At 41.8% G+C, this 23,013-nt stretch overlaps 1 protein-coding gene across 4 annotated transcripts in view; it reads left to right on the top strand.

Annotated features, from left to right (window-relative positions):
* Positions 1-23,013, top strand: part of PPP4R4 (protein phosphatase 4 regulatory subunit 4) — an 82,934-nt gene that overhangs the window by 29,207 nt on the left and 30,714 nt on the right. For 3 of the 4 annotated variants that reach the window (XM_072116281.1, XM_072116280.1, XM_072116279.1), the window contains exons 3-6: positions 10,412-10,514; positions 16,481-16,628; positions 19,424-19,497; positions 21,757-21,863. In XM_072116281.1, the coding sequence (XP_071972382.1) occupies positions 10,412-10,514; positions 16,481-16,628; positions 19,424-19,497; positions 21,757-21,863 (432 nt within the window). The remainder of the gene's footprint in view (positions 1-10,411; positions 10,515-16,480; positions 16,629-19,423; positions 19,498-21,756; positions 21,864-23,013) is intronic. The other variant, XM_072116282.1, reaches the window with a different exon arrangement.

Genomic DNA, 23,013 nt, shown 5'->3' with positions numbered 1-23,013 from the left:
TATACTAAAGCAGCTCCCTAGCTCTCCCCCAGTTATAGCATTGTTAAATCTGTAGCTTTATTGGAACATAACGATAAGCTAGAAAATAATCCACTACATTGAGGTCCAAACTTTGGAGCTAGCTTACAGCGGCCCGGCGTATTCATAAGGAAGGGGGGGTCTGAGGTTCTCCCCTCTCTTCTATCCGGAAGCGCAACTCCCATATCATATGCCGGCGGTGACTGCCAGACCCCATGCTGCAGTTACCGCCTCCTCGTACCGCCCTCTTATGTATAAGCCGGTCCGACAATCAGACTGCTACCTAGTAGATTGTTTCCTAGCTTATCGGGATGTTCCGATAAAGCTAAAGAGGATTGTTTCCTAGCTTATCGGGATGTTCCGATAAAGCTACAGATTTAACAATGCTATAACTAGGGGAGGGCTCGGAAGCTGTTTACTTAAATACAAGCAGCTAAAGTGTTTGATTCCCCTGACAGGTCCTCTTTAAGTCTCTTTGATCGGGTTACGTTTTACGAAGAACAGACCCTTGTTATTACAGCAAAATTTCACAATCTTCCCCCTTGAGTGTTCGGTAGAAGCTGCTGAAGTATACTTCTAGGTAATAGGTATCAGTGAACTGATACGTGAGAGGCTGTGTAGTTATGCCTCATGTTTTGCTGACAGATGGGAGATAATCTAGTTTTTCACGTAGGGTATTAAGCTATTGACATTTGAAGTAGAGTAAATCTTTTTGTTCTCTTACAATAAAAAGGAAGTTTTGGAAATGTTAAGTTGATATTCATATCTGCAACTTATCAACACTATAAATGTCAGGATAATGTTCATTGTTATCTGTCACAGGCTTATTCATTGACCCCCCCCCCAAAAAAAAAAAATGGCATTCAGAATAGATCACAGATTGCATGTTAGATATTGAAAGTGAAAAATGTTAACATTTCATGGAATTAATTCCTTTAGAACTTGATGCCAGGTACGCATAGCTGGTACAGGGGATACAAAAGGCAGGTGGTACAAAAGGCTGGAGGAGGATTTGTATAGAAAGCGCATGTTGGAGAGCAAGAACTTATCAGAAGCAAAGACTGGCAGAGCTCGCCAATCTGCATAAAAAATGCATAACAAAATTGTCGAAGTAATTAAGAAAAAATGTTTCTACTGTTGACAATCATGCAACTATTATGGTAAGAACAATGATGGCTACTACTATATTCAACCGCCCCTATTTAGAAAAGTAGAACTGCTAATAAATCGCTCACTAAGTACAAGAATAAAATACTGCACACTATTCACTAAATATAACTTCTATTTCTATCTCTTATGTGTGGAAATAATGTAATACCTAAAATATTGCCCCTAAGTGCAATGATTACACGGCTTGCACAGGTATTTAAGAAGTGTTGTACTGGGATTTTGGAGCACACAATTGCCTTGCGGCTGCGCTGGCTTCCAGGGAAGCGACGCATGCATGATATCAAGTGCACGATCGTAGTGAAACGTGCAACAGTGCATTATCATCGGACAATGCACTTTCTGTGAACTCCAGTGGACTTGTAAGTAAATTTGCCTCAATGTACTAGAATACAACTATAATACTGCCTTCTGTATACAATAATGCAGCTTCCATAATACTGTCCCCTTTATGCTACAATCTAAGTACAAATATACTGCAATCTATATACAAGAATATAACTACTATAATACTGCATTCTATGTACAAGAATAAAACTACTATAATACTGCATCCTATGTACACAAATATAACTACCGTACTATAATTCTGCCCCTATGTACCAGAATATAACTACTATAATACTTCCCCCTATGTACAAGAATATAACTACTATAATACTGCATTCTATGTACAAGAATAAAACTACTATAATACTGAATCCTATGTACAAGAATATAACTACTATAATACTGCCCCCTATGTACAAGAATATAACTACTATAATACTGCCCCCTATGTACAGGAATATAACTACTATAATACTGCCCCCTATGTACAGGAATATAACTGCTATAATACTGCCCCCTATGTACAAGAATATAACTACTATAATACTGCCCCTATGTACAAGAATATAACTAATATAATACTGCCCCCTATGTACAAGAATATACCGTATATACTCGTGTATAAGCCAAGTTTTGAAAAAAGACTCGGCTTATACACGAGTCAATATAAAGTAAAAAATACTTAAAAAATAATAAACTTCTATACTCACCCTCCGGTGGCTCCGATGTGCAGCGCTGCTCCCCCGAAGTCCGGGCCGCTTGTCTTCGGGCGTCCACGGCGCTTGTCTTCAGGCTTCCGCGCCCGTCTTCTTTCTTCTGCTGGGCGCCGCCATGTCTTTCCCCCGGGCGGCGCCTAGTATGACCTGAGTGAAGTTGGCCCCCCCACCTTGTTCAAATCAAACAAAATTGGTGTCGAACGTTTGTGCTATGTTTGTGCTGGTTTGTGCAGCAGAAATTTTCGTTTGTGCCGCTATCATTTTTGAGATTTTAATGAAAGTTTCCAGAGGTCATCAGAGGTCAACCAGCCCCCCCCCTCCCCACATTGCCCAAATCAAACAAAACTGGTGCTGAACAATTCTGCTACGTTTGTGCTTGTTTGTGCTTCTTTTGTTTTGAATATATGAACAAAAAATTAAAGTTCAAAAGTTCAAGCAGCCCCCCCCACATTAACCGAATCAAACAAAACTGGTGTCAAACGTTAGTGCTATGTTTGTGCTGGTTTGTTCAGGTGTTTGAGGTGTTTAGGATTAATTGGTAAAAAACAAATCTAGTGACACTTCCCTGATTTGATCACCAGGGAGAGCTAGCAAACACATTGTACTTTGGAAGAAATGAACTCTGATGACCTCTGCAAAAAAGTGTGAATATATTAAAAATGATAGCGGCACAAATGAAAATTTTTGCTGCACAAACCAGCACAAACGTAGCACCATTGTTTGACACCAGTTTTGTTTGATTCGGTTAATGTGGGGGGGCTGGCTGAACTTTTGACCTTGAATTTTTTGTTCATATATTAAAAAAAAAAGCAGCACAAACAAAAATTTGCACAGCACAAACCAGCACAAACATAGCAGAATTGTTCGGTCCCAGTTTTGTTTGATTTGGGCAATGTGGGGGGGCTTGTTGAAATCTGATGACCTCTGGAAACTTTCATTCAAATCTCAAATATGATAACGGCACAAACGAAAATTTCTGCTGCAAAACCAGCACAAACATAGCACAAACGTTTGACACCAATTTTGTTTGATTTGAACAATGTGGGGGGGCCAACTTCACTCAGGTCCTAGTATGACGTCAGCAGGGGCGCATCATACTAGGCGCAGGCAGGGAGAGAGCAATGGTGGCACCCAGCAGAAGAAAGAAGATGGGCGCGGAAGCCTGAAGACAAGCGGCGTGGACATCGGGGGAGCAGTGCTGCACATCGGGGCCACCGGAGGGTGGATATATAAGTTTCGTTTTTTTAATGCTGGGGGCAAGCTGTATACCACTGGGGGCAAGCTGTATACCACTGGGGGCAAGCTGTATACCACTGCGGGCAGGCTGTATACCACTGGGGGCAGGCTGTATACCACTGGGGGCAGGCTGTATACCACTGGGGGCAGGCTGTATACCACTGGGGGCAAAGTGTATACTACTGGGTGCAGTGCTGTATACTACTGGGTGCAGTGCTGTATACTACTGGGTGCAGTGCTGTATACTACTGGGGGCAGTGCTGTATACTACTGGGGGCAGTGCTGTATACTACTGGGGCAGTGCTGTATACTACTGGGGCAGTGCTGTATACTACCGGGGGCAGTGCTGTATACTACCGGGGGCAGGCTGTATACTACCGGGGGCAGGCTGTATACTATTAAGGGCAGGCTGTATACTACTGGGGGAAGGCTGGGCTGGCTGTATACTATAGGGGGCTGGTTGGCTATTTACTATGGGGGGGGGTCTGTGCCCAATGTATTTCCCACCCTCGGCTTAAACTCGAGTCAATAGCTTTTCCCAGTTTTTGGTGGTAAAATTATGGGTCTCGGCTTATACTCGAGTATATACGGTAACTACAATAATACTGCCCCTTGTGTACACGACTATAACTACTATGATACTGCATCCTATGTACAAGAGTAAAACTACTCTACTTCCCCCAAATATTCAAGAATACATCTCAGATAATACTGCCCCTTTATACAAGAATATACAGGCAGTCTCCGACTTACAGACGACCCCTAGTTACAGACGGACCTCTCTGCCCACTGTGACCTCTGGTGAAGCTCTCTGGATACTAGGCTGCAGTGGTAAGCTGTAAGGTGTCTGTAGTGAAGTGTTCTTGATAATCCTTGTTCCCATAAAAGCACAAAATGTTGAAAATCCAGTTGTCAAAGGGAAAACAATTCTTTATTCTGCAATTACAATTATAAAATATAATATATAATAGGTCATATTCACACTATATATAGAATAGACAAGCAGCTATAATGCAGTATATATGTGTAATGTATTACATAACATGAAACAACATCACCTGCTTCATCTTCAGTCTGGATCCTCATGTCTAGGAATGGGGGCGCATTATGGTCTGGTCACTTCTAGTGCCCCATGTTTTGTATGCACACCAGTTATAGCAGAGTTGTGAGAAAAACATACATGAAGTTACCTCTACTTTCCTTGTTCCTGCCATGATACACATTGAACTAGTCAACTCCACATCAGACATTTTAAGAGAACAGGATGAAACTTGGAGGCAAGCGGATAAGAACAGAAGGAACCTGCAAGTACTTATCCCTATTGCCAAGTGTTTGGGAAGAATTGGACTCATTGTGGAATAATGGTTCTCTAAGATTTGAACATAAAATAGAGAGAAATTGAAAAAACGACCCACCCTGCACTGGAAGGGAATAGAGATGTTAAATAATCATATATTAATCCTGAGTTACATACAATATTACACTCCAGAGCCAGGGGCATAACTATTGCACAGCACATTATGTATGTAACATATATGTGATATATATTGTATGTGTATTTAGTCTGTATTGGTGTATATATGCTGTACGTCTATATATGGCACTGTATGTGTGTATATGTGATGTGTATATGTGAGCACAAATGTATAAATGTGTATATATACAGTATATGAGTGTATAAATGTGTGTGATTAGAGAAAACATTTACCCTCCAACTGGAGAGAGGACAAACTAGAAAATTGCATACAAAAATGCCACCCCCAGATGGCACCGTCATGGAATTAACAGTTAAATGCAATAAAATTGTGTTAAAAACATGAGTGGAGTGGTACAGAACAAAAGGAGCGGCCGACCTCAGAACAGATGGAATGACAGGTAAGTGAAAACCTTTTTGATTTTGACGATAGACTGGGCTGGCATGGAACTGAATTCTGCTATGAAGTCATGTATTTTAAGCAGAACAGATGTCAACGATAGCGTGAAAAAGAGTGTGTCATTTGTAAATAGTGATGGCGCTATCTTGTAAGCTGCATAGCCGAATGGCTATAGTACATAGAGGCAAGGTCTTACCCAGTCATCTGTAGATCCACTGTCCAGGAGAGGCCACGTCCCCGACGTACTTTTCGGCTCGGAACGAGCCTTCGCCCCCCAGACGAATCCCTTCCAGTATCTTACCAGCCTGAGGCTTACGATACCAGTATACATTCATTGGTATATCTAGAAATGTCTTATCTTATCAGGTGCCATTCATGTGCATAAAATGGCCAGAGATGGAGGGACATGTAATTCTTACTGTCCAAGACCAATCAGGATCTTAGATTATTCATGAAGGAGAGGTTAAGGTTCTGGAAAGGAGATTGGTCATGCCCAGTTAGGACCCCCCATCTGGCAGCTGATCTGTGTAAGTGTACAGATGGAGCAAAGTTGGGTTTGGGTGTATAGGCGTAGCAGAGCAGGGTGGGTCATGCTTGTGTGGGACCAATAGGAAATTTTCAACTGGTTACAAATAAATGTTTCCTATTTTTTTTTTTTAGATGACTACATCTGGGGTGTGTCTTAGAATAAGGTGTGTCTCATAGTCCAAAAAAAAAGGTGTATATACTCAGTAATTCCCACAAAAGAATAGTGATTTCAGCTCTGGAGCATAATACCGGGTGTCTCTGATTGCTGCTATTAATCTTGGTTTCCTTTATTTGGTTTTCTGGCTGAATCCTCTTCAGAAGACTCAAGAATATTAATATTTTTTTCTATCTGGCGCGTTCTCTTCCTCTGCTGCATATGCTCCAAGGGCAGCAAGCCGATCAATTACAAGATACAGCCAGGAAAAAATTCTGATTACATCCGTCCATGTTACTAATCTCAGCATTTCTAATAGGATTATCATATAGTAATAGCTTCACAAGCTACATGACACCTCTTGTAAAATAATAGGAGGGAAGATAAACATGACAGTCGTGTAATTGTCTCACACTCATGTAGCTCTCTAGAAGTTTCGGGTCATATCTGCACCCTGTAGCCATCATATATCCAGTAGGTATGTGTCCTTCTGCCCCCCTACTCCAAAAGCTATTTGTTCTTGCAGTGCATGAACATCAGTAAGGATAAGCAGATAGCATCATTAAAAGTTTCCACAGCTCCTCAATATACACTTCAGCTGCTCCTGCCTGCAGGTTGGACAGCATTGTCAAGGAGACAGGTTCCGATCCTTGGATACTTTATTGGAAGTCCATCATGTCATAGAAGCCACCAGCGATACTTCCAACTCTCCTGAATTTGCTGGAACTTTTCTTGTAGACATGTCTGGTACATAGGGGCACATAGTCCAGCAGGCGGATTCCAATAGCGCCTCACCTTTCCACAGTCTTTGGGGCTCATTTTCTAAGGGTCGCGCTGCTCACTTTTGTCAGACTGTTCACTTTTTTTGGGGGTTCGCACAGCTTGGACAGGTATTTAACAGGTGTCTGCGCTGGGATTTTGGCACACGCTATAGTTTATGGCGCAGCTGCACTGGTTTCCATGGGACACAAATTGGGGGGCGTGTCGTCGGACGATCCCACTAATTCGGACTGTGGTGCATTGAATTGAGACATAATTTAGTGACCAAAAAAAAATGTTGCTCTGTTTAAGTGCCAGTCTTTAAAAATCTGTTTTGTAAGATGGCATCACACCAAGGTTTTGGATCAAGGCTGAGTGAGATCTTGTGGTCTAGGCTTGGTTTGATATGCATGATAGAAATTTTCGCTTCTGATTCAGCTTCCCTGCAGTCAATGTATTCTGCAGAATCATTGCCGGCCAGAACTAATGGGATCATTCTTTATTTCATAGAGAATTCAACATTGGCTGATCAGGGGTTACTACAGATGTTATATAAAGTGCTTTTTCATAGCTTCAATTTGATAATGGTAGGTATAGAAAATAATAGAAAATGTGCACATCTTGTCCTTGTAGCTATATATCAAGTTGCTTAAAGGGAACCTGTCATCAGTAAAGTCATTTTCATATGATGTCACGTTCCAATTGCCCCTTCCAGTCCTACCCCAGAACTCACCACACACTGCTGGAAGGGAGCCAGGTAATGTTAAAGAAACAATTAAAAATTATTGAAATTATCCAGATAAACCACAAATCAGCATGCCAGAGTCTATTGGAACCTGACATCATGTAAAAATTACCTTCCTGGTGACGGGGTTCATGTTAGCAACAAAAGTGTCCTCCTCAACTGTGACCCATGAAAGAGGATGTATAGTATAGTATAAGTCATCCAAAACTAACTAACCCTTAGTTTGCCAATCTGGAACTTCCCTTTATGGGTCATGTCTACTGCACTTGTTTTTAACCCAAATTTTATCCTTAATTTTATATGATATTTATAACATAACTTTTACTTATATTATTGAAATGGAAAAAACAAAGTTACCCAAACAGTGCAAAATGATAAAAGCAGATACCGTACATGGGGCTCACAGAGACCCCATGTGCTTGTAACCATCAGCATAAAAAGGAGAATAGAAATGGAAGTGTCTTTCCAGAATATCTACTGCAAATTGGTGCCGGTCCCCAGTTCCTTGGGTTTCTGGGTGGCAGTTGGACGCCAAGTAAACCCTAGTAGTTCCTGCGACCCAGTGTACATGTCTCCCTCCCTTACATGGGCAGTAGCATGGCCAGACTTGATAAGAGATGCCATAGTTGCCAAAACAACAAAATTTGTGTCAGTGTCCAAAAATTTATGGACATGACTGTATTTAGCCACACCCTTTTGTATACGCCCTATTGATTGAGTATCATCTTGCTAAGACCTCTCCTTGATAACTCTGGGAATGTAGCACCAAGCAACAAGAAGAGCAGCACTTTAAGGCAATTGAGGTATTCATTAGGGAGTTTCTGTGCCTGGAAATGATGACAATAATCGCAAGGAGTGGGCTGAGGCGCGGCGTTTCGGTCCCTGCGCCTGTGCCCCCACATATGTGAACGTTTGCATACTGGGCCTGGTGTAGAAATAAGCGCTACTGGGTGCAGGCCGATGCGCCACTTTTCTCTATGGAGGGGTCGCCTCCTCCGCTTCTCCATCACACAGTGGTATGTAGCTGGGTGTCATATGGCTGTGTGTATGTACCATAACTGTCTATGTGTATGGGCGGTTATGTCTAGAATTGCTATACTGACCTCAGCATGGCAGTTCAGTTTAGCAGCTGTGGACTGGGTTCAGTGTATCCCAAACACACACAGAGAATGATTGTCAGGGCAAACTCTCACTTGTACAGCCAACCTAAGGCCCCAATCACATGACCGCATTGAGGGCCTTGATCTGGCCGCAAATTGTGTCTAAGGAGCCCAGTCAAGGTGACGTGAGCACAATGGCCCACACTTTTACACCAGTGTCCTGGTGCAGAAGCCTTGATAAATACCCACAGTGACTCTATATTGGTTGCCTGTGAAAAAGGGGTTAATAATTTTTTTTTTTCTAATTGCATTGTTTACTGTGCAAAAACGTGTCTCTTGTTCTGTTATCCGTGATTCACCAGTGTGTAAGGAGACGCAGTGTGGGACCACATTCGCTCTTTTCCCTTTGATAAAGAATGATAGAGGCCATCACGATTCAGACAATGGAGGTTCATTGACAGCACAGCACTACGCATGAGACATCATGGGGTGGAGCGATCTCTCTGTCACTTCTTTATGTGGATTGCAGTGACATCGACTTGGGTAGATACATATGAACTAATATGGCTTAGTCACTGAAGGTTAACACTGCCTGTGTCATGTACTTAGTGAGATCTGATGAATGTTACTAGGAAGATTCTGCATTATTGTATGTATGTATAGCCCCAAAAGCGAAAATCTCAACATTGTATTGTGTGGCTCATAATTCCTTTGAATTCCTTTCTTTTCCATGCTCACTACTTCTTAAAGGGGTACTCCCACAGAGACAAGTTTCTTATATGTATAACAAAATAATACATTCTCTAATTCACTGTTATTAACAAAAATACAGCATTTCACACATATAAGTCCAATCTGTCTTTATCAGTTCTGCTGTATTTCAGTTGCCCCTAGACACAACCCTGTAACTTCTGACTTTAGGGTCAGGCCGCCATCTGAGATTTCTGTGTGATGGTGTGGAGCTGAGATTTCTGTGTCTTTCCGCTCTGTGCCTGTAGCCCCACCCCATGCAGTCCTAGCACGGAGTTCACACTGACACATACACTCATTCACTTCCTGCCAGCACATTGTTAGGGAAGCTGGAAACTACAAGGAGATAAGTAATCCGGGGAAGGGGGAGGCAGGGAGTCTCTACCTGTCATACCTCTGTGTAATAGGCATCTCATGCATCTCTGATCTGTCTCATCTCTCCTTCTATGTGTCAGTGTGTTAGTACAATGTCAGAAGCCAGATGAAAGTGTATACACCTGTACCCTGATAATCTAACCACACTGTCACCCCACAGAACTAAATACCATGGGATTTTGCACTGACCAGCCTAGGGAGTAATAGTGTTATTGCTGTTTTAACTCCTAAGTAAAATTCTAAAGTAAGGGCTTAAAATGATCTTTATTGTGTTAACATCACTAGGGGATTTAAATGTGAGAATTTTCTTTCATGGAAAAACCCCATTTAAACAGGAAGGTCAGAAATTGGAATATCTGCTTCTTTTCCTAACCTTAGTCATTACTAACCTTCCTTACTAAACTTGTCGGTGGCTGCACACGATGTGGATCTTCATGACACACGGATCCCCATTAAAATGTCAGCACGGTTTTTCTGTGTGGAATACATGAAGACTTACATCCAGAATTTTCAAAGTCATAATCTGGGTAGTTTCTGCTTTAAAAGACTAACATGAGCAGTATTCATGCTATAGCTGGAGTTTCTTTACATTGAGGAGATGGTTTATTCTGTTCTTCAGTTGAAGATTTATTTCTGCTTTCATTGCCTCTCTCTTCCAGCTCTGGCCAAGACATCCAAGGAACAAGTGTTGTGGCCAATTTGCCTGTGCTTATCCGGCAGAATCCTTCCGAAACATTAAGGAGGGTGGTGCCAAAAATCAGAGTAAGTTATGTAATTGCATTGACTTCATTATGACAAAGCACAAAACAGGAAGGTTTTATGTGTGTGTGTCTGTGTCATATATATATATATATATATATATATATATATATATATATATACAGGCAGTCCCCGGGTTACGTACAAGATAGGGTCCGGAGGTTTGTTCTTAAGTTGAATTTGTATGTAAGTGGAAACTGTATACTTTATAATTGTAGATCCAGACAAAAAATGTTTTGGCCCCAGTGACAATTGGAGTTTAAACAATTTTTGCTGTAATGGGACCAAGGATTTTCAATAAAGCTTCATTACAGACACCTCACAGCTGATTATTGCAGTCTGGGACTATAGTAAAGCTTCCAGAGACTTCACCAGAGGTCAGAGGGGTTGTCTGTAACTATGGGTTGTCTGTAAGTCGGGTGTCCTTAAGTAGGGGACCGCCTGTATATAAATGTATATATTTGTCCAGGTCTTGGGACTGGAGGTTGTAATCTGTGGATGAATATAAATTAATAATTCTTTTTATAGCGCCATCATATTCCTCAGCAATTTAAAAATTGTGTGGTACATACAGTGGGTACAGAAAGTAATCACATCCTTAAAATTCTTCACTATTAGTTTCATTGCAGCCAATTGGTAAGAACAAAAAGTTAATGTACACTCTGCACCCCATCTTTGCAGAAAAATACAGAAATGTATATATTTTTGCTAATTTATTAAACAATAAAAACTAAAATATCACATGGTCATAAGTATTCAGACCTTTTGTTGTGACACTCAAATTTAACTCCTATGTTGTCCATTTCCTTCTGATCCTACTTGAGATTGTTTTACTCTTTCATTGGAGTTCAGCTGTGTTTAATTAAGCTAATTGGACTTGATTAGGAAAGGCACACACCTGTTTATATAAGACCTCAAACCTCAGAGTGCATGTCAGAGCATATGAGAATCATTAGGTATAAAGAACTGCCCAAGGAGCTCACAGACTGAATTTTGGCAAGGCACAGATCTGGCCAAGGTTATAAAATAATTTCTGCAGCACTCAAGGTTTCCAAGACCACAATGGTCTCCATTATCCTAAATGGAAGAAGTTTGGGACGACCACAACTCTTCCTCCACCTGGCTTTCCAGCGCAACTAAGCATATTGTGGGAGAAGAGCCTTGGTGAAAGAGGTAAAGAAGAACCCCAACTGTGGCTGAGCTTTAGAGATGCAGTAGGGAGATCAGAGAAAAAATTCCATAAAGTCAACTATCACTGCAGCCCTCCACCAGTCGGGGCTTTACAGCAGAGTGTACGGAAGCCTCTCCTCAGTACAAGACATATGAAAACCTGCATACAGTTTGCAAAAAAACCCATGAAGGACTCACAGACCATGAGAAATAAGAGTATCTTGTCTGATGAGACTTTTTGGTGTTAATTCTAAGCAGTATGTGTGGAGAAAACCAGGCAGTGCTCATCACCAACCAAACACAATCACAAGGTAATATCAGCTGCAGGGACAGGACCACTGGTTGTAATTGAAGGAAAGATGAATGCAGCCAAGTACAGAGATTTCCTGGATGAAAACCTCTTCCAGACTGGGCTGACGGTTCACCTTCCAACAAGACTATGACTCTAAGCACACAGCTAAAATAACAAAGCAGCGCCTTCAGAACAACCATGGCCATTCTTTACTGGCCCAGCCAGAGCCCTGACCTAAACCCAATTGAGCAACTCTGGAGATACTTAAAAATGGCTTCCACCAATGTTCACCATGCAACCTGAGGGAACTGGAGAGCATCTGCAAAGAAGAGGCAGAGGTCCCCAAATCCAGGAAATCCAATGAAAAACTTATTGCATCATTCTCAAGAAGACTCATGGCTGTATTATCTCAAAAGGTGCTTCTACTTGACCATGTCATATTTTAGTTTTCCTTGTTTAACCCCTTCACGGCATACATCCTATTTGCACATGCCCTGTGCAGAAAGGATATTTATAAACGTCATGACAGTAGCCAACTGCAAGAGGCTATAGCTCCTGAACCCTTGCATCTAGCTCCGGTTCTGTGACGTATCTACCTTACCAGAATTGCGTTTCTAGCTGCTAGGGTTCAGGAAATATAGGTGTTTGAAGTGTGCCCCTTTCAGCCTGTCAGCTAAAGGCAGAATGTAGAAGCAGCTGCAGGAAAGACTTTCACTTTGCAGAAGTCCATGCACCCTCTGCATCTGTAGCTGAACCAGGAAAATGCTGATGGTTTACATTTTTATAACACATTTTGGTAAAAGTTTATTCCGTTTTCCGACTATTAAAAAAACCTTAAATGGATAAATGACCAAAAAAGCTTATTTTTTTCACATTTGTAGTCAATTATTGGCTAATTTTATAAATAAAAAATATGGAATTAATAAAACTCTCCTATCAAGTTAAAGAGAACCTGTCAGGCAAAATAACCCCCCTAAACTATATATATTTTCATAAACTACCTAAGCAATGAGGTCCTAAAGCTGTATGCAAATGACCTGTGAAATGTCCAATGAGTCATTAGCATTTTCAAGCTGTCCAGCTTATTCATGAGTGGGAGGCACAGCCACACCCCCAGTGCTTGACTGACAGCCTGTATACTGATGTGAGGCTGTATAATGATGTGCTTCCTGGTGCTGGTGGCCACGCCCCCTGCAGCCTGTGTGTGCATGTGTGTGTGTAGGAGAGATACAACAGCTCCAGGCAGCCATGTTATAGCAGAACATATCAGGTACTTGTGTAGCTGATGTCTGTGTCTCACACATGTGTATTAGGAGGATGCTGCATGTCAGCAGATACACACACTAGCAATACTTTACTATACATTACACACAGACCTAAGCAGGGGGAGGAGAGGGGAGGGGAGGGGGAACAGGGGTGACATCACTGCCTCTGACCATGTGACCAGCCTCATTTACATAATAAAGAAAAAAGGATTTTGCAATGATTAATGTATAAATTGACTAGATAAAGGTTGGGATGGGATCCTTGTGAGCTTCTCCAACAGGTAGTGGTGACAGAAATAGTGACAGAGACCTGATGACAGGTGTCCTTTAAAATCTCACTTGTCATGGAAAAAACTAAGTAAAAATTGGTATGATATGTAAAGGTTTTCCAAACATATCTTCATTTAAAGAAGCACTTAGCTGAACTGCAATTGATCTGGACATTCAGGCACCAATGAACCTCAGTAATTAAGGGATTAATAAATTAGCAAAAATGTTTTCTTTTTCAAGATGGATTACAGAGTGTCCAATAATGAGCAAAATATTTCCTTTTTTGATCTTATCAATTGGATGCAGTGAAAGAGTGAAAAATATATAGGGACCTGAATACTTTCTGTACCCACTGTATACAAATGAAATAAGATATTATAAAATAAGATCCATTTCAATGGCAGCTGACACCAGGATAAGATCCATTTTATTGGCAGATGACACCAGGCTGAGATCCATATCATTGGCCGCTGACACCAGAATAAGATCCATATCACTGGCAGCTGACACCAGGATAAGATTCATGTCACTGGCAGCTGACACCAGGCTGAGATCCATATCACTGGCAGCTGACACCAGGCTGAGATCGATATGACTGGCCGCTGACACCAGGCTGAGATCCATATCACTGGCAGCTGGCACCAGGCTGAGATCCATATCACTGGCAGCTGACACCAGGCTGAGATCGATATGACTGGCAGCTGACACCTGGCTGAGATCCATATCACTGGCAGCTGGCACCAGGCTGAGATCCATATCACTGGCAGCTGACACCAGGCTGAGATCGATATGAATGGCAGCTGACACCAGGCTGAGATCCATATCACTGGCAGCTGGCACCAGGCTGAGATCCATATCACTGGCAGTTGATACCAGGCTGAGATCCATTTCACTGGTAGCTAACACCAGGATAAGTACCATATCACTGGCAGCTGACACCAGGCTAAGATCCATATCACTGGCAGCTGACACCAGAATAAGATCCATATGACTGGCAGCTGACACCAGGCTGAGATCCATTTCACTGGCAGCTGACACCAGGCTGAGATCCATTTCACTGGCAGCTGACACCAGGCTGAGATCCATTTCACTGGCAGCTGACACCAGGCTGAGATCCATTTTACTGGCAGCTGACACCAGGCTGAGATCCATATGACTGGCAGCTGACACCAGGCTGAGATCCATATGACTGGCAGCTGACACCAGGCTGAGATCCATTTTACTGGCAGCTGACACCAGGCTGAGATCCATATGACTGGCAGCTGACACCAGGCTGAGATCCATATGACTGGCAGCTGACACCAGGCTGAGATCCATTTTACTGGCAGATGACACCAGGCTGAGATCCATTGCGTTTACAAAACTCATGCATTAAGGCAGGGGTCAGGAACCTTTTTGGCTGAGAGAGCCATGAACGCCACATATTTTAAAATGTTAATCCGTAAAAGCCGTACCATATGCACATGCCCCGCAGTAGATGGGTAGTTCCAGGGTCACAGGTGCCCCTGTGATCTAGGCCCCTCTCCTTGGCGGCGCCCCTTTCCGAGCTCACTCAACTCACCACTTTCAAGCTCTCGTCCCAGGTGTCCAGCGCGTGCTCACCGGCACTCGCAAATTTAGTGCCAGTGCGCCGCTGATTGGTGCTGCCCACTTCCCGGGTTACTATAAAGACCGGCGGCTCCCAGCATTGCCCGTCGGATCTTAGTGCTTCATCCCTATAAGGAAGTTTTCTGCAGTATTTCCTTCCTAAGTGTTGACCTCCCATTGTGACCCTGGACCAGTAGATAGGTAGTCCCAGCACATAACCCCAGTAGATGGGTAGCCACAGCATATACTCCCAGTAGATAGGTAGCCACAGCACATGCCCCCAAGTAGATAGGTAGCCATAGCACATGTCCCCCAGTATATAGGTAGCCACAGCACATGCCCCCAAGTAGATAGGTAGCCACAGCACATGCCCCCAAGTAGATAGGTAGCCATAGCACTTACTCCCAGAATAGGTAGAGACAGCGCATACTAGTAGACTCCCGAGCCATAGGTTCCCTACCCCTGCATTAAGGTATGGTTAACACGTGTCTTAACATTGCGTTAACACATGCATTTGTTAACACAAGTGTTAACATTAGCATTTTGTAAACGCAAGTGTTAACAGTTTTTTAATTAAGCAAATCTCTCTTCAGCTGTTGCAATGTGTTTTTTAAAACACATGCGTTAAACATGACGCGTGACTGCACACCCATATCACTGAAAGCTGACACCAGGATAAGATCCATATCACTAACAGTCGACACCAGGCTATTCAATATTACACCTTATGACTCTCTGTCCTGTATCCCATATCTATGTTGATGATGTGAATCCTCCCTCTATTTCGTGAGAGGAAGGATGGGAACAACTTCTTATTCCAAGATATCTGGTTATACCGGTAAAATGGCTGGCTGCAGTCCATATCTAGTCCATGTCTAGTATATAGCCAGTATCTGGGGATATATAGAGTGTCATATATCCTGTTCCTGGAAGTTCTGTCACATTATTCCTTATTGAGCAGTGTTCTGTTCTCATAGACATGGTTTAGAAATAGAGCCTTTCTGCGATTGCCATAGTAACAGACAAATTATTTCGCAGACCTCTTTAGTGCCATAAAGCAACTACAAGAAACTGGAAGTTGAATTCATGTGAAATAGAGAAAGTTGTGACAAGTTCTTTAGCCATACGGTGTGTTATAATTATGGATTGTCATTGAATTTAATACTAAGGTCCATATTGTCAGGTTTTTCTGATATTTTGTATGAAATAACTCCATACTATTAGTTAATGACTTGTAGCGGGCAGGCAGGTCCTTTTCACAAGGCATTGAGTGAAGAAGGACAGCACACAACATAGGCTAGAGATAGGAACACACAGAGCAATAATATGGCGAGATATAAGACGTCACAATGTCTAACATTCTTCCTATGTCCCTTTGATGACAGGAGGTTCTCCATGTTGCAGGAATAGAGATGCAGCTGACAGCAGCGTATTCTTTCCTTACAATCCTACAAGAGGAGTCGGTCCCAGTCCATTCTTATTGCTTGTCATTCCTGCAAATCATCCTGCAGAATTTGGAACACAGAGATATAGGTGAGAACTACTTTCATACTCAACTATTATAATACTACCTCCTATGTATAAGAATATAAGTATTGTAATGCTGCCTTCTATATACAAGAATATAACTTCTATAATGCTGCTGCCTATGTACAAGAATGCAACTACTATAATACTGCCCCCTATGTACAAGAATATAACTTCTATAATACTACCTCCTATGTATAAGAATATAAGTATTGTAATGCTTCCTCCTATGAACAAGAATATAACTACTACAATACTGCCCCCTATGTACAAGAATATAACTACTATAATACTGCCCCCTATGTACAAGAATATAACTACTATAATACTGCCCCTTATGTACAAGAATATAACTGCTATAATACTGCTCCCTATGTACAATAATATAACTACTATAATACTGCCTCCTATGTACAAGAATATAACTACTATAATACTTCCCCCTATGTACAAGAATATAACTACTATAATACTGCCCCCTATGTACAAGAATATAACTACTATAATACTGCCTCCTATATACAAGAATGTAACTACTATAATACTGCCCTCTATGTACAAGAATATAACTACTATAATACTGCCTCCTGTGTATAAGAATATAAGTATTGTAATGCTTCCTTCTATGTACAAGACTATAACTACTATAATACTGCTCCTGTGTACAAGAATATAACTACTATAATACTGCTCCTATGTACAAGAATATAACTGCTATAATACTGCTCCCTATGTACAAGAATATAACTACTATAATACTGCCTCCTATATACAAGAATATATCTACTATAATACTGCCCCCTATGTACAAGAATATAACTACTATAATACTGCCTCCTATATACAAGAATATAACTACTATAATACTGCCCCTATGTACAAGAATATATCTACTATAATACTGCCCCCTATGTACAAGAATATAACTACTATAATACTGCCTCCTATATACAAGAATATAACTACTATAATACTGCCCCCTATGTACAAGAATATAACTACTATAATACTGCCTCCTATATACAAGAATATAACTACTATAATGCTGCCCTCTTTTTACAAGAATATATCTATTATAATACTGCCCCCAATGTACAAGAATATAACTGCTATAATACTGCCTCCTGTGTATAGGAATATAAGCATTGTAATGGTGCCTCCTAAATACAAGAATATAACTTCTATGATACTGCCTCCTGTGTATAAGAAAATAAGTATTGTAGTGCTGCCTCCTATACACAAGAATATAACTATTATACTGCCTCCTGTGTATAAGAATACACAAGGCACAAAAAATCACAAGGCCTGTGGGCAAGATCATGCCTGCCACCCCATTTTAATTGACCCTTGAGCACCCCTGCCTGTTTGTTTGGGAGAGCATGTTAGCGTTTGGACGGTGTTTCTCTTCTTGTACACACCCTCTTTAGCAAAAGACTAGTCCCCATTTGGCGGTGAAGGGCCCATGAGACACTAAATGTAGCTGTTGAACACAAGCCATGTGTTTCCTGAGCATTAGAGGTTTCTTAAGTCTTAGTGTCCAGGGAAAGTAACTTGCTGGATTATGAGCAGGAAAAGTCATTTACATTTACCATTACAGCAGAAATTGTCATCTTATAATTGCAGTTATGATGGATAGGGCACCCCCAAGCCTCCCTCTTTTAATTGGAAGCATACTGTTTGGATGGTTCCTTCAATTAGTAGAAAGCAGATCCCCAACATGTAGGAATATAATGTATCTTGTAATAGTAATACTTACTATTAAGTATTGTTTTTACATTTTGTATCTTAAGGTATTCCCAAGTTTAGTTAAAGTGTAACTCCGATTTCAAATGATTTTAACCAAAATTTGGTATGTGATTTCACCCTTTAAAAACAAACAGAACGATGCCCATATTGCGCTGCTCATCCTTTTCTTGGCTGTATTTTCTGTTCTGAAGCTACTTGTCAGAAATCCTCCTCGGTGAAGTAATTGTAGACTAGTCTCTTCCTGTCCCAAAGCTGAGTCAATTTTAGGCTGCCCACAGTTACCATGATGACTTGTGTGCTCTTTTAATGTAATTTGGCAGTAAATTGAGTGAGATTTCTACAAGTAAATCCACATACATGATGTATATAGTGGCTAGACTGGCAGGTTTCATCACATGAAGGAGCACTGAGCAGGAAATAAGTAGTAGAAACCAGCTGTGAAGTCTATAGAGTTCTGTGTGAGCACTAAGGTTTAGCAGTTTGTTGTGTAAATAGTGTCTGAGAGTAGAAGTTTGCAAAAGAAAGTTGCAGAGGAGTCTATGACACAGCTTGAGGTGTAAAGAAAAACACAGAAAGTTCTGCAGAATCAAAGACATGGATGGAGGGACTAATAAGGAGCAGGAGAGATGTTGTACCTCACTGTTCTTTGTAGGAGACTTCTGCATCCACAGATCTGCACAGACACAGCTATCTTGCTACACACAGAGCCTCATATGATCCCCCCTCCCTCCAGAGTAAGCAGGGAGCAGCAGCTCCTCCCCTCTGTGAAACTGTATCTGTGTTCTCTTTATAAACAAGCAAAGGGTCTCACAGGTATAAGCAGCACAACCAGAAGAGACAGCTACTGCAGGAATAGGCTAAACTTAGGAGGATAGCGAAGAAACTACTGAATAATGGGAATGCAGGGTGATGAAAAGTTAGAGTTGTCAGGTGGTAAGCTCGGATACAGCTCTTGGAAGGACAAGAGTAGAAGCACTTGAAGTATATAGATGATATATTCTGATGGGAAGGTGCAATAATCTGCAGATCCAGTGACTGTTTTCTATGTCTTGTAGGTGTCAGCAATGCCTGGCTGGATACTTTGCTTGCGGTTATAGACGTCTTGCCAAAGGAGACCATCCGACATGAGGTTTTGTGGCAGCTCTTCAGCCTCTAATGTTCTCTCACTTGAGTAATCTTGTAGTACAAGTCTCTAAATGCCTCTTGAAGGGCAAGAAGTCGAGATGTAGCAGAGCTTAAAATGTTATGTATGGGTTTTACTGCACTTACCTTTATCAGTGAGTTTTCACTGTTCCATCCCCAAACGGTCTCAGCCCTGCTGCGTCACTGCATCTTCAGGACATTAAGAGAAGGCAGGAAAGTGATTGATACTATTTTTGGTTTATGTGACTATGTCCCTTTAATGCTTACAACTCCCTGTACAAGATGAACAAGTATTCACAGAAAATTCCCTCTTTGGGCCTGCAGTTTTCCTTCAAAACAAGTGAATTATGTTGGTAAATTGGCAAGAACATCCCAATGTCGGCGGCATTTGCTGCTTGGTAACTGGTTGTTCTAGTACAAAGTATCTGCAATGCAAATGAGGGACGTGTAATAGCGTACAGTAGCTGCTTACATTCATCTCAGCATGGACTGGATTCCTGGGGCTGAAAGTAATATGTCCCTAGGTGACCCAAGCGACAAGTATATTTTATCTCCAGAAGTTATTAAATCATACCATGTGTTTTGTCACCAGAGTCGTTACAGCATATGTACATCTCAGGCCTTTATGTTACAGGTTACGTCTAGAGATAACTCACACTCACTATTCTCTTGGTGGAGTCGCTGTGTGTACACATTATATTTCCTATCCTTGACTGATCCTGAGTTACATCCTGTATCATACTCTGGAGCTGTACTCACTATTCTGCTAGTGGAGTCACTGTGTACATCACGCCACTTCCAGTACTGATTCAGAGCTACAATGTGTATTATACTCCAGGGCTGCACTCACTATTCTGCTGGTGCAGTTCCTGTATACATTACATCACATTACTTATTCTGTGCTGATCCCAGCTACAATGTGTATTATATTCCAGAGGTACACTCAATATTCAGCTGGTAGAGTCACTGGGGGTCATTTACTAAGGGCCCGATTCGCGGTTTCCCGACGTGTTACCCGAATTTTTCCGATTTGCGCCGATTGTACCTGAATTGCCCCGGGATTTTGGCGCACGCGATCGGATTGTGGCGCATCGGCACCAGCATGCGCGCGACGGAAATCGGGGGGCGTGGGCGACGTATTCGGAAAAACCGCCGCATTTAAAAACCGAAAAAGTGTCGCTTGGGAAGCGCTTACCTTCACCTGGTCCGAGGTGGTGCATTCCGGCGCGATGAGATGATTTTCAGCACAGCAGCACCACCTGGTGGACGGCGGATGAACTACCTTCATAAATCCCGGCCGGACCCGAATCCTGTGCAGAGAACGCACCGCTGGATCGCGAATGGGCCGGGTAAGTAAATCTGCCCCACTGTGTACATGCATTGCATTACTTATCCTGTACTGATCCAGAGTTTCATCCAGTATTATACATCATAGCTGCAATAAGTATTCATCTGGTGTATTCACTGTGAACATAGTTTGCATTAACTATCTTTTATTTATCCCGCTGGAGAGTTACATCTTGTATTCAACTCCTGGCTTCAGATCTGTGTATTTGAAGTATAGCTAGCTATGTCATCATTGGGGCACATTTACTTACCCGGTCCGTTCGCGATCCAGCGGCGCGTTCTCTGCACTGGATTCGGGTCCGGCCGGGATTCATCAAAGCAGTTCCTCCGCCGTCCACCAGGTGGCGCTGCTGCGCTGAAGTCCGCTGGAATGCCTCGAAATACACCGGCCTATCCTGGATGAAGGTGAGTGAAATTTTTGCGACACAATTTTTTTTTAAAATGCGGCGGTTTTTCCGAATACGCCGGGTTTTCGTTCGGCCACGCCCCCCGATTTCCGTTGCGTGCATACCGGCGCCGATGCGCCAAATTCCGATCGCGTGCGCCAAAAACCTGGGGCAATTCAGGTACAATCGGCGCAAATTGGAAATATTCGGGTAACACGTCGGGAAAACGCGAATCGGGCCCTTAGTAAATGACCCCCATTGTCTGTAAGCCATGAACTATACCACACATCATGTAGGGTAAACTTCACTGGGACATCCTACAAGTTCTAGCCTCACAACCATTTCTATAGGAAGTACTGAATAACAGTTGTCATAGTGACATCTACTGGCCATAATAAGATATTACCCCATGAGCCATCACAACATACTTACAAGTATACTGTATATGGTATAAATGAGATGTTTCTTGTATGTATGTTATTATTCTTCTAACTCTTTTGTTCTCTCTGCAGATCCTTAATCCCCTTGTATCCAAAGCACAATTGTCTCAGACGTTACAGTCACGACTCACAAGCTGCAGGATCCTTGGAAAACTTGCCAGCAAGTTTGAAGCTCATATGTAAGTTTTAATAATAATTTTTATTTATATAGCACCATCATATTCTGGAGCGCTTTAAAAAGTAAAATACTATATTTCAGAGTACAAACAGTCATATGGAACAATAGGAGTGAGGGCCCTGCTCACAAGAGCTTACAGTCAATGAGGATGAGGAGGTGACACAGGAGGTATAATGGTTCAGCCATTCTTTAGAATAAACAGAATAAAATAATTGAATAAATAAAAATTCTGCTGCTTGAACCAATCTTCAGCCGCCATCTCATATACAAGGTCCAAGGTAATTGTGATTGCAGAGAAGCCTGGAGCTTGGTATCTATCTAGCATTTGCGGATAACAGACGGGGCAGGACATAGGATGAGTTAGTAAAGAGAGAGGTGAGATTTCATGCAGTTAGCGAGTGTGATAGGCTGCCTAAAAATATGGGTTTTAGGAGCACATTTGCAACTTTGAAGGTTGGATATTAGTCTGATATTCCGGGGAAGGGCATTCAAGAGAATTTGTGCAGCTCAGCATCAGTCAGAGGTGAAAGGTTCAAATTAAAGTAAAGATGAATCTAACATCACTGGCAGATCAAAGATCATGGGTTGGGTTATAGACTGAAATGAGGGAAGAGAGATAGGGAAGTGCAGCTTTATGTCTCAGTGGTGAGACCCCTGCAGATCGCAAAAACGAGGGGTTCGCCAGACGGCTGCGCATGACCGTTCTGCTCCATTAATCTTAAACCCCTTTAACTTGTAAAACAATTAATCTAGGAGACTTAACAAATGTTCTAAACAGAGAAAAACAAACTCATTTGAAGGACGTAGATGGACATTAAATCAGTTACAGAAAGGGGTCAATTGTTAGAGAAAGATGCAGACACATGCAATACAAAGGTTATTAACAGATTTATACCATTGCAAAGGCTGTGAATGAACTGAAAAGCAGACTAAATAGTTAAAAGATGCAAATATTGTAGGATACGCTTATTATTTGAAAATGTAATCTGATTAATATCCATGTGTCCTAGAGCCCTGAATAGAAAACTGTATGTAAATGTATGGAAATTTACCTGTTTGGGACCCAGACTGTGCAGATGGACTTGGTGTTGGTAGAAATGTAGCAAAAAATAAAATGTATTAATATTGAATAAATAGTCTAACACTCACCG

This window comes from Engystomops pustulosus, chromosome 7 (assembly GCF_040894005.1).
Source record: "Engystomops pustulosus chromosome 7, aEngPut4.maternal, whole genome shotgun sequence".
NCBI classification, from domain to species: Eukaryota; Metazoa; Chordata; class Amphibia; order Anura; family Leptodactylidae; genus Engystomops; species Engystomops pustulosus.
The sequence above is the reverse complement of the archived record's forward strand: the minus strand, read 5'-3'. Positions and strand labels throughout refer to the sequence as shown.